This window comes from Bos grunniens, chromosome 22, assembly GCF_055505025.1.
Source record: "Bos grunniens cultivar Pamir isolate PY7600 chromosome 22, Bosgru_T2T1.0, whole genome shotgun sequence".
NCBI classification, from domain to species: Eukaryota; Metazoa; Chordata; class Mammalia; order Artiodactyla; family Bovidae; genus Bos; species Bos grunniens.
In genome coordinates this window covers 29644250-29657621 of record NC_141186.1, presented here as the reverse complement: position 1 = coordinate 29657621, position 13372 = coordinate 29644250, and the positions used below count along the sequence as shown (strand labels likewise).

Here is a 13372-nt window from a genome sequence, read left to right as displayed (position 1 = left end):
CTGTTCTTTCCAAGCATCACATCCGCTTGGTGTTCTGCCCTGTCATCTGAGTCTCGGAGGTCAGCAGAACCGGTGCAGCAGCCTGGGCAAGTTCTGGTCCGGCCTACATGGCAGCACTGTGGCGTCGGGCATTTAAAGTGACAGTGTCCACCATGGGCCTCCTCCTCTTGTCCCGTGCTGAGCTATTGAGAACTGGTGTGTTGGATATTTCATTCTCTTCTTCCCTGACTCCTTCAAGCCTCTCAGCTGCCTTCTACTTGGAATTCCTACGGCTCCAGGAAGTGTTCCACAGCGGAAAAGCTGATTAAAAATGGCCTCGTATGGTTCCCCGATTGCCTCAGGTAGGTCTGATCCAGGGCAGGAAGGGCAAAGGCATTTACCTCCCACGGACGTGGGATGCCTGGAGAGCCGTGTTGAGATTTCTGAGTCTGAATTCAGCCGAAGAATACTGTGATCGATTTGTGATGCCTGGCACGAGCGAGGCAGGGAGACCAGGTGCGTGTGCTGCTGCTGCTGCTAAGTCACTTCAGTCGTGTCCGACTCTGTGTGACCCCATAGACGGCAGCCCACCAGGCTCCCCCGTCCCTGGGATTCTCCAGGCAAGAACGCTGGAGTGGGTTGCCATTTCCTTCTCCATAGTCTAGATTAAAAACACCTGCAGGAATGGCCACTCAGTCTGTGCCCTTTCTCCACATACCAGCCAGTCCTACTTGGAATTTTTCAGAACCACACCAGGTGCAGAACTAGGCACTGGATGCCCCACAGCAGGCTTCCACCCTAGCCTTGCAGGTAACGCCCGGAGAGAAGGCAGGGTGACCAGGCAGAACACAACAGCTTTCACTCCAGACTTCAGTCCCTTTCTCTCTCCAGACAAGGCCAATGATCTTTCCTAGAAAAATCAGAGCCTTTCCTCACAGTATTCAGTGGTTCGTATCTACTCTGTGTAAACAGAGCTCAGGCTGCCAGATGAAGACTGACGTTTCCTGACAAGCACCAATAAGGGTGGCCAGATTAGAACCTGGCTTCTCTTGATGATTAGCAAGCAAGACTTTGATCAAGAATTTTTACACCTAACACACCAGTGGCTCCGAAGCTTTCCTTGCTATGATGTTAAAGTTTCAGAGGAGCTCTACAGAACTGCTGGGAGGTCACGGATGAAAGAGATGCAGGGCCTCACTGACAGCTCTTTCCTTCTCCTCACTGCTCTGGGGAAGGGGCTGGCCAGTTTCCATGTTACCGGACAATGAATGCTGAACTTTTCAGCTGAAGACATCATCCTACCCTCAACCAAGATTAACTCAGCAAGAGCTTCCTATCATGGTGATGTTAATACATCGGCCATGGTATTCCTCAGTAGGGGTGTCTAGACATGCGTTATCAAGACTGGCGTTTAACTAAAGACACGGGAAAGAAGACTTCACCTTCCTTCTCATCTTCACAACTTGAAGGAATTCACTAAAAGACATCCCTGCACTTCCATGGTAGGGACCAGCCTTCAGCTGTATGCCTTCATCTATTATGGGAGGCAGCCTCTAGCTTCCCCAAAGGGTAGTGCCAGTGTGGGGACCCTCAAAAAGATTCCTCAGGTACCAAGGAAAGCTGAGAGTCAGGGTACAGCCAGCCCATTGCCTGAGGACGCTGGGAAACATGAGAGTCACTAACCCTATTCTTCAATCCGTCCAGATTCTTTCCAAGACTCTTGAAGAGCCAGACTCGGGTTATGTATGACTCAGTACTGGAAGACAAAAAAGGATGAAGTTTGCTTTCTTTTACCAGGACAAATCAATTTTCATATTACGATCCTGCACCATTTACACTCTTCCCATTTGCTAGTTCAAGTGCAGACTAAGAGTAATTGGGTGAATCTTAGAAGTGTCCTAAGTGGTTTCCACATTCTTTGGAAGTGACTACCTCCCTAGCACTGGGCAAGATGCCGGCTTTGTGCAACTTTTAGGTATGACACGATTTCCTTTACCATGAGAGTCACAGTTAACCTACCTGCAGTTGGCCAGAAATGGGTTCTTTCCAGGGTTCTTCAGTCAGGCACTGAATAAACCAGTTACGCATCATCTTCACTTCCTTCATTAAATCACCACTGCCTACCTCAAAGGACTCCTTTAGAGACACTCGTTTGCTTTCTTCCAAAATTCGGGTGTCCTTGTGTCCCATTATATTTTCTGCTGCAGCTCTGAGCCATGTCCTGAAATGCCCAAATCAACTTCAGCATCTGATAAACTCAAGCTCTCCTGAAATACTACCTAAGTGAAAAATCTGAGTACAAAAAGTAACCTACTTGCTAATGTCTACACAGACAAAAATAAAGATTTCAATGTAAATTTTACTATTTTATTTGTGAAAAAACTACAAGCAGAATTCATAAATAGACATTTCTATTTAAAGCAGGAAAACGATAAAGTGGCTTCTAATAACATAGTCGTGCACATGCCAGTAACAGGAATATATTAACATCTTTTATTTGCTAGACAAAGAGCAGTGTCCAATATAAATTTCCCCCAAACATTTAAGACCTGTGAATTTCTGACCAGTTCACAAAACCACTGACACTTTAGCATGAAGAAAAAAACAAACCTAACAGACTGTCAGCTCTAAAGACATTACAGAGCAGAAACTTCCAAAAGCGTTATACAAGCTGTCTTTCTGGGCAAATGAAAAATATAGCTCGTATAATACATTAACAAAAATTCACAAGATAAGATTATGTTTTGACATACTTAACAAGCATTCTCTATTTGTCTCCAACAAACAAAGCTAAGGAAATAATGTAACCATCTTTACACAGTAAATTAAGGTTACAAGTCATACACAAGAACAGAACTGCTTGCGCATTAAAAACTGTTCAGCTCCATTGTCATACTCTAAATGTTGGCTCTTAAACCATTTTCGGTTACATACAAGCAAAGGTTATTATATATCAGCAATTAATAAATTTTCAATAATTTAAGATACGGTAGCTTAAAAAAGTAGACTGAGAATGATCTTGATAAGGCAGGTGAAACATCTTAGTGGAACTAAACTCACAGAAGCTTCTGCCAATGTTTTCAATGTCCAGATTAAAATTGAAGGATTTTGATTGAAAATATTTTGAGGGTATCAGGATGTCTTTACCTTTTTTTGCCTTTTTTTGAACTGCATGACTCAAGCAGAGCAGGTTGGGTAAGCCCTGTGTGCACGTGCACACGCTCGAGTGTGAAAGATTGTGTGGTATTAAAACAAATGGAAACTTGCAAGCATTAACACTGTGCTTTTGTTTTGCTTTTATAACCTGCTTACTGTGCCGCCGAATACCAAGTATTTCTGGTCCTCTTTCAATATATATCTTTTATCATCTACACTAGTGTTTTTACACGCTGCCTACTAATTGTAGGGTAAACTGCAAAAGCGGGAAGTTACAGGAATTCCATTTCCAGAATACATGCCTGAGGGATGTCATCCATTTCGGAAATTAAAAGTCTAAAGTACCTATCATCTCACTATCGTAACACAACACCCAAGAGCAGCTAAAGGACGGGCCCAAAAACACCTGATTGCTGAGAGTGCTCCCACCGCGAGCTGCTGCAGTTTCTACCAAACTGGCAGTATCATCTCACCTGTTCTAAAACAGCCCTCCCTTCCTTCACCCCTCCCTATTCTTTATCCTTAAATTTATCACGGAGGCAGAACTGAAAAACCGAGACATTGGCAATGAATTAGCAGCCTCTGAGTAGCTGGTGAATCAGCTTTTTCCACTAGTCTAGGGGTCCAATCACTTTACATGAAACTAATTTTGCAAAAGTACAGTGTTTCTGAACAAAGTGCATACCAACATTACTGGTTCCAAAAGCAGTGCAACCCACATGAGTTTGGTGGCATTTAAATTTTTTTAAAAAGTTAATTAAAAAACTTAGCAATTCCTTACATCTCTGGAAAATAAATATGGCTGACTAATTTACCCTCCCTGAGACCCTTAATAAAAGGAATATTAAAACTTTAGAAGGAATGTCTTTGCAATACCCCACTAATATTAAAATGTGGATTTAAAATTCATAGTCAAATCACTATGTATTATATATTCTGATGCTTACAGAAAGCATCTGATTTCCTTTGGTTCATTAATAAATACTTTAAAAATGTATTTAAAAAGGTTAAGTATAGCTTGCATCCCAGATACAAGCAGTATTTTTTAAAAAGAGGGGAAACATTGTCCGTGCATTTGCGAATAGGACCACAGCAACAAATGGCACTGCTTTATCGTCTATACCTTTGAGAACAGAATTTAAATGATGGTACATCAGTGACTACAGAATAGTTTTAATGTAAACGTGAAAGGAGCCTTTCCTGTTGGCTACTCAAATCAAGCTGTTAATTTTTCTTTTAACTCGTTGCCTCCATACACAGAAGTTACTTCTATTCTTAAGCAAACCAGGTTTTTCACACCAAAATGCGGCGTTTCATCACTACTCTGCTGCCCTCCCAGGTCGAATAAAGGAAGGTGACATCAAGTTCCCATGCTTGAAATGACTCTCAAGTCTACCAACTCTGCGAATATGAATGTAAGAGTCAGACAGAAGAGAGATCCTAAATCCAAACAAAGCGAAACAGAACATTTTTTTTTTTAAATGAGGAGGGGTGGGTTCATATTAGTGGTCTTTTACACGTTTTTTATTTATGCAAGGCATCTAAAAAAAAAAAAAAGAGTGAAAAGAATCTTTTTAAAAAAGAGTTTACTCAAGCTGTCTTTGTGTTGAGGAAGTAAAAGCTCACAGGCTCACAGGAAGAAGGAGCTTTCCCTGCAACTCTAGCTGCCAGCCCTCCAACCATTTCTTCAGCACTTGCATTCCTTCCCACAGCAGGGAACTGAGACACATCATGGGACTGAAAGCTTCATGTCGGGACTGGATGTGTTGGTTGATAACCTCTGTTCAGTCAAACAACAACACTAGACTTTAAGAAAGGAAAAGAATTCTCACTGAATGGTAAGGGAAACAAGGGGCTGTGAGGCAAATAAAGTTCGATTAAACGAAACACCGTGTGCAAAGTGGAAACAGGGATTTGCTTCTTGTATGGACCAAAAGTACAAGTGAGACAGTTTGAATCCTAAAACTAAGAGACAATTTATCGATTCACCTCAGACATGAGTAGAGGCCTGGAATATGGATGGAATTCGAGTGACAGAATACCGTATTTTCATGAGTGCTTATGCAAGAAGAGCAAAGTGAACATGTAACCGTAATTTACACGAATACTTGGCATTCTGGAGCTAGTTTAGTTACTTTCGAATGATCAAAGCCCTCCCAACTAAACCACTTGTGATTTGTCAGTCATTCCACCACAAATGCAGGCTATCTGGAGCAGTCTTTAAATTTGAGATCACATTGTTTAAAAAATATATATTTTCGTATCATCCAGTACTCTTTAGACAGATGAGAGAGTCAAGTTCCCACGTGGGTTGGAACATACTTCATGTGAGACTGATTTTAATTTACTTTCAGCACTTTCATAGAAGGGACTGTCCCAGATCTGTAACTGTTCAATGTTGTATTCACTTCACAGTGTATCAAGCACCAGCGTTGCCATGGATTGGTTTCAAATAACCTTTTATATATAATTTTATATTTATATATATATAGTTATATCAAAACTGATAGTACATAGTATAACTGGAAGAAAGAACTAAACGTAAAAGGATATGCTGAAAGGATGGAGTCTGTGAACACAATAAATAAAAGCGCCCTCCCCCTCCCGCCCTGCCCTCCCCCAACAAAACAAAAACAAAAAACCAGTTGTAATGTACGTGGAAAATTGTGCACAGCAGATTTTTTTTTTTTTTTTATAAAAAGTAGATTCAGGAGCACATCCAATTATAAATGATTGTTAGGAAAATCATATAAAACAATGGAATACATAAAAGTGTCAAGAGTAATCGTCAGGGTGCGAAATTCCTTGGTGGCCAGATGCCCATGGCAAGCAGAAATTATCCTGGCAGCATCACTAAGAGGTCGATGTCCACAGAAGATTTCCCAGGGGGTGCAAGCAGCATGGGCAGGTGGAGGACGTGAATTTCATACCCTGATTCATAGTTTTCACAATTCCATGTGCAACTTCAGAAAGACTCATCATTTACTGCTGACATGTCGCCCTTTGGCGTGGAGGAGCGGGAGGAACCCTTGTCTGTGCTCTCCGACCCCGAGCTGCTCTGGTTCTGCTGTTCTGACCCTGCACTGGAGGTCACTGTGGATGAGGATGTCGAGGAGGAGCGAGTCTTTTCCTTAAAGTCTGTGATAATGACGGTGACGTTGCCCACAGTCACTGCCAACTGCTGTGCGGTGCTCCTGTCCACGTTTTTCAGCCGGGGCCTGAAAGCAACACGCACAGGAAGAGCCTGTTAAATCAGGTATGGGTGCAAAGGACCTCGGTTCCAATGTAACACACTCACACTTCATGGCACTGTGGCAATGAATCTCTCTCTGACACACACACACTTCATGACACTGTGGCAATGAATCTCTCTCTCACGCACACACACTTCATGACACCGTGGCAACGAAACACACACACACACTTCATGGCACTGTGGCAATGAATCTAAACCGCCAGCACACACCAATGCTTACTACCAGATCTGCTGAAAAGCTTAGCAAGAATGGAAACCATGATCAGTGAGCAAAGCTTTGGACCACTGTGAAATTAAAATCAATTTATCTTTCTCCTGTTTTGGTCTCAGTGATTAAAAAAATAGCTCATATATATGTGCATATATTTTGAAAGTTAACAGTCCCACCCTAACTCTTCATCCCACCCTTAGCCTACAAACCCACAGACACAAAACCACCCCCGACTCGAGTATGAGCAGCTGAATCTGGGCAGTGATGTATTTCAGTCTAGTTTCAAATACCTTGAGGTGTGATTCGTTTCACTGGTCTTTGTTGTAGCATTTGCAGACTGTATACTGTTCACTTCGCTAGGAGGATCTTTCAGAATATCAGACTTTGGTCTAAATGGGGAGATAGAAAAAGAGGCATTTAAAAGATATCTTTGATTTGCCTGCAAAATAACACAGTACTGTACTGAGTTACTCAAGAACTTACTTTGTTTTCTTGTTGGTATTTTTCTTGGTGACACTAGGACTAATTTCTTTATCTTTCTCAGGTTTCTCTTTGTCTTGTTTTTCAACTTTCTCCTTCTTCTCCTTTTTAGGGGGTGGTGGAGTGGCATACTGCTGGGCCACTTGCTGTGCCACCAGCTGGGAATTGATCCGAGGTTTTCTACAACATTCAAGAAAAGATGCCTCATTATTTGCTTTATAAATATTTCTCTGATTTTAAAATTTTGGTCTCATAATGTTTAGGCATTTTATTACTGGCATCTGGCAACTCAAAACTAAATTATATGGTGTTATTTCTACATTATCATTTCTAGGTAGCATGGTTAAGTCCATAGACCTTTTCTTCTTTCAAATCCACTCTCTGTATACCTTTAACAACATAGACACATGTGCTCAAATACACACATCCCTGTGCAGTCAAGACTTTCAGCCAATAAAACACGACTGCTTCTAAGAGTGCTGAGAACACTACTTCTTTTGAGTTGTCAAGATTATACTGACTGACAGCTTTCAAATACTGCTGCTGCAGAGGGTTAATCTCATTTTATTAAATGGACACTGGTAATCCCTCGAAAAGAGAATGAAATTAGAAGTGTGACATTCACTCCTCAATCTAATTATTCCGACTTGGTCTGGTCCCCTGCAGTTCTGTGATTGGCACCACCAACAACACAGAGCAATAGAAGGTAACTGTGGTTCATGCGAGCTCCCAAGGGGGTGAACACTGAAAATCACTATAAAAAAAAATCTTAGAAAAGTGATACATTCATTGTGCCATCAACCATTATGTGTGCGCCAGTCTCCAACTGACACTGGTTTTTAGCACTATTGTTTACAAAGTCTAAATGGTGCCAAATGTTTCTCACAATGCATGACCATTCAGACCCAAACAGCAAAGGGAGAAAGGAAAGCTTAGCACACAATATTAATTTTCAAAGACATTAGCATCTAGATTGACATTTACAATATAATAAACTCTCCCAAGTATAAGGTGTGAAGGTGAAAGTCAGTCAGTCATGTCCGACTCTTTGTGACCCCATGGACTACACAGTCCATGGAATTCTCCAGGCCAGAATACCGGAGTGGGTAGCCTTTCCCTTCTCCAGGGGATCCTCCCAACCCAGGATAGAACCAGGTCTCCCACTTTGCAGGCGGATTCTTTATACCAGCTGAGCCACAACGGAAGCCTGGGGAAGGATGCGTGTACCTACATTAGGGTCACTAATGAGGTGAAGCCACTGCCGGCCACCATGTAACAACCCCCCTCAGACCCTACATCCTGCTCTGCTCCCCGCCATGGAGGCACTGGCCAAAGGAAAGCAACTGGACAGATGAGCCCTGGCTCATCCATGAAAGAGCCAGTGGTAGAGGAACGGAAATGGAAGGAAAAAATCAAAAACAAACCTAGGAAAAACAAGTTTCTTTTAAAAATAATCATGCCATTTTATTAAAAAAAAAAAAAAAAAGCTGCTAGGAACAGGACACACTGTCTGAAATATCCCTTGGGAGAGGGTGTGATGTGGCTGAGAAGAAATAGAGGATGGAGAGGGGACTGCTGCCTACCCCACAACTTCATCAAGGCCACCTGCTCGGGGGAGTCCCTGGCTTTTGTCTGAGTGTCTCGGAGCTGGTTCCACAGTCGCGGCTTTGCAGGAACTGATGAACAAAGGATCAACCCCAGGGCAAGTCTCCTATGGTCTCCAGCAAACACAGGCCTTGGCGATGGACGGCACACAATGAAACCCAGTCACAGGCACAGTCACCTCAGGCTGGCTCACAACCAGCAACAGCCTCACCTGCCACTGAGCAGGGGCTCAAACACAGATGTGCAGTGCGGGGGGCAAAGGGAGGCGGCGCTTCAGTTAAGGCCCTGCCCTTTCCTGCGAAAGGGAACTTTCTTTTTCATAGGTTTGCTTCCTTGGTGTCTCAGACAGTAAAGAATCTGTCTGCAATGCAGGAGACCCGGGTTCGAGCCCTGGTTAGGAAGATCCTCTGGAGAAGGGGATGGCAATCCACTACACTATTCTTGCCTGGGAAATCCCATGGACAGAGGAGCCTGGCGGGCTACTACAATCCACAGGGTCGCAAAAAGTCAGACACTTAACAAAGGCAGCAGCAGCCTATCCTACTCTTTCAAAGAGGAAGTGTATCTGTTAATACGTAAGAGAGAAGATAATCACCACTACAAGTCATTTCACAAGTACTCACCAGGGACACAAACAGATCAGATCAGCTGTCTACAGGGATTACCAGGCAGCTTAAATCAGAGTAAAAAAACAAAACACAACTGTCTTACACTAACCAATACTCAAGATGAAATAACTTAATCAGAGTTTAACTAAGTATATAACAAAAAGCTACCTTGATGGAGAATTTCAATTAAGCTCGTATGTATACTTCACGATACAGAATGACGAGAGAGGACAGCGGGACAGCAGTCCAAGACCACCTTCAACAGACACTCAATGGCACCCCAAACCCTTGCCCCAAAGAACCCCTAGGCTCGCCCAGCAGGCCTGCCCAATCTGAGTTACGGGGGCCCTGTCTCACTCCAGGCACATCCTATAAAGTTCTACAAGGCTACTTACCACACCATTATGTAACTATCAATCAAATGTACACTCCTGAATGGCACGACTGCATCTTAATCATCTTTGTCACTATGGCATTCAGCACAGTACCAGGTACCCAGTAAAATTACCTCCTGGTTGAATGAAGAATAAACAAACACTGCAGAGAAAGACACAGTAAGATAAGGACTGAGAAAAAAGCCCAAGCTCTGGTGATCAGGAGGTCACTGCTGACTTTTAGGAGAGCAAGCCGCATGAGACTGGGGTTGCAAAAATGAAGGGGTGACAGGATGTCAGAGGAATAACCTAGAGGTGGCCAGTAAGAGTTTTTTTGGAGAAATGTCGTGGTGAGGTAAAGATGGTCCTGCCACTACAGAGAGGGGTCAGCATGGTCGGAGCAGATTTCCATAGGAAAGGGAGGCTGAAGTCATGTATACTGTAGAGGGAGAAAGGCGGAAGGCAGGCAAGACAGCAATGTCAGCCATGGGCCAAAGGAGAGAAAGCACATAAGCAAGCAAAGCACTGGCAGAGGCACAGTCTTCTGAGACAGGGGAGGGATGCTAGGTACTGGGGAGTTATGGACAGAATATGGAAATGAGAAATCAGAGGAGAGATCCTGAAACCATAGACATCAGAAGTGGTGCCTAGGTTGGTAAGCAGCTGGAACTGCCAGAGCAGAGAGCTAGGAATAGGCAGAGATGAAAGGAAGTCACCCTTGTTTCACAAACAGCCCTTTACACAAGTGCCTGGTGCGACTGAGAGCAGCTCGCCAGCATCGGGACGTGCTGCTCCATGATGGAGCCCTGGGGGCCGCTCAGGCGGCCCACCCGGCCAAAGGCACAGTGTGCACAGGCAGCAGGTCCGGGCCGCCTCGCGCTCCTCCCACGGACGACCACGCTCTAACACCGCGGCAAGCAACCCCTCAGAGTGCTTCAGTGCAGCTGCCACAAGCCGGTACCTAAAGGGCACAACCTACACGCACGCGCACACAAAACCATAGGATGTCCTCACGTGCTCCTAAGGAAATGAACGTCTGACCAGAATGGTGAAATAAATGTTCCTCCCCTCTAATGTGTAACCAAACCGAAACTTCACAAATGAAAAGGACCCAAGGCTAACTCGGAGAAGGCGATGGCACCCTACTCTAGTACTCTTGCCTGGAAAATCCCATGGATGGAGGAGCCTGGTAGGCTGCAGTCCATGGGGTCGCACAGAGTCGGACATGACTGAAGCGACTTAGCAGCAGCAGCAAGGCTAACTGAGATCAGATTACCAAGAAATATAGCGTGTCTGCTAAAGGCGCCTGTGTTGTTTCAGAAGTACATTCTCAATGTCCTCAAGCAACAACCCAGTAACTCTTCCATCACCACTTGCCCCTTGCCCACAAAAAACCCTCACCAACAAGTTGACAATCATTTTAATTATTAGAGCAGTTTTTTCAAACTAGTTCCCCCAACAAATTCCACAGTCTTTCTCGGATCAGGGAACATGGTGAGGTAGGAAAATGCATCTAATTCATTTTGAAATGGTGCAGTGTCACTGAACAAAATGCGTAACTTTTGGAGAAGATGAAGAAACAAGAAAGGGTCATCAGTGGGAGGCCCTCCAAAGGTGCCACCCTGCCAGATCTGCCTTGGCAGTTCCTGCCATCCGTCCCCGCATTTCTAGGCCAGCACGCTCCAATGGAATGAGGGTTGGGAATGTGCCAGCTCCACTAAGAGCCACATGCACCCCATTCCCACCCTGCCGGGCTCTCCCAGTTCAATGCTATAAACTGCCTGTGAAGCGGCAGGAGCAGAGCCACCTCCCAGCCATCCCAGGACAGGCACACTGTGAGACCAGAGTCAGCACAGTGTCCTCTAGATTAGGAAGATCAAGACCCCTGTCTAAGGCTTATAGTAAATGGCTGACCTGGGGGTTTCAACACAGACCCAAATGAACCATCATTCAAAAACTCCTCTTACGAAAGTAACTTCACAATGTCCCTCCCTCCACCACCCATGTGTTGTGTGTGCACATGCGCGTGTGTGGGGTGGGGAGGGGGCACAGGGTGCTAGGAATGAAAGACCCAGGTCAATCCAGGCTACGATTTCGACAGACACCCGCACAAGAATTCCAGCACACTTGCTAACCCCACTGTCCTCACTGGAGCAAGCGGAGACTACTTGGTTATCCTTAAGGGAAAAGGGCAGGGGGAGAGAAGCTGGTGAGAATGTTTTCCGATGTCTACGGAACATTTCCCATAAAGAATGAACCCTTATCACAGTATTTAATACTGTTCATCAGTGAGAAATAGTTACTTCTCACAGATTTACACTGCCCAATGCGGTCTTTTAAATGTTACACAACACACCATAAATAGCTTGTTTAATACGCATGTTGTAGGGAAGTCAGTTCTTCAATATGGAGCTGAGAGTCTGGATTCTCCAAAATTACCTAAGTTTCCCAAGAAACAAATCTTAAACAAGCAATCAACAGCCTTCACAATATAGGGGAAACCTCAGGTCAATGAACGTGGTTTATTGCTTTTAGTGTCTAAGCCTCAAAGCCCATCAACTAAAAATAATAAAACAAACAATAAAAATGCTACACAGCCCGACCAGAAATGCTAAAATATAACAGGGGGCCTGGTTTTCCTTTGTAAAAGTACATTTAGCAACGAAAGCTTTTTCCTATCTTAGTCTTCAACACTATATTCTGTCAATAACAAAATTTTTAGTTTTCTCAAAAATTTTGTTTATTGTTGTTTTTACAATAGTTTACAAAAGAAAATCTGCTGTGAAATTTCAAATAGACATCATCAAGAAATCTTGTCTATTTGAGCCCACACGAACACAAATGAGAGCAAAAACCAAAAAAACCAAGCCATCTTCCTGGACTGCTTAAATGGGTGCACTCATGGCACTTTGGGGAACATGGGCAAACCTTACATTCCCCCACACAGCCCTTTCCCTTTCCACTGTGTGCTCGGGGATCTGAGGTCACTTCTGTGGTTTTCTGTATCTCAGCTCCCACAACCAGAGAAAAGAGACAACTACTTCTTTAGCTCAGGCAACAAAGAACAGTAACACATGGTTTCTTTTGTTTCATGATGGCCAGCTCTTCCTAAACCATCACTTGTGTTCTGGCTCACCTAAGGGACTCACCTATGGGATTTTCAACTAAAATACCTCAGAAGCTCTGGAATCAGACAATCAACTTATTCACTAAAAAAAACAAAACAAAACAAAACTACTCTGCAACTTACAAAATGTCTTCTCCAAGTTAACTTACATTGCTCTTAAGTTTTCTGAACATCGCCTTTACGCCCCCAGCCAACCCTTCCTTGCCTTGGCAATCTGTTCGTTGAAGAATTAGCAATTTTAAGATCTAACTACTCTGAAAATGCCTGTCCATTTAGCTAACACTATCAGGAGAGCCGACAATTCTTTATGACAAATCACATCATGACTGTAATTAAAAGGAGACTTCTCCACATGACCCATTTTCCTGTCCCTACACTCAAAAGAGTCTACATGTGTGCACTGGGCTAACTAGGGTGCATTCCTCCCGCTCAACAATGACTGAATTTTTCTATTACTGATGCCCACAATACATACATGAGCGCGCGTGCACACACACACAACACACCAGCTGGGAACAAAGCAAAGTACTCTGCATATCTATTTCCGACTACAACATTTTGAAAATGAAATGGGAA

The 13372-nt window shown here is 43.7% G+C and overlaps 1 protein-coding gene across 2 annotated transcripts in view; it reads right to left on the bottom strand.

Moving 5' to 3' along the window:
* Positions 1-2332: 2332 nt before the first annotated feature.
* RYBP (RING1 and YY1 binding protein) overlaps positions 2333-13372 on the bottom strand; it is a 73656-nt gene continuing 62616 nt past the window's right edge. For both annotated transcript variants that reach the window (XM_086366729.1, XM_086366730.1), the window contains 3 exons: positions 7086-7262; positions 6893-6991; positions 2333-6353 (listed from right to left, as the gene is read on the bottom strand). In XM_086366729.1, the coding sequence (XP_086222855.1) occupies positions 6101-6353; positions 6893-6991; positions 7086-7262 (529 nt within the window). In that variant the 3' untranslated portion in view covers positions 2333-6100. The remainder of the gene's footprint in view (positions 6354-6892; positions 6992-7085; positions 7263-13372) is intronic.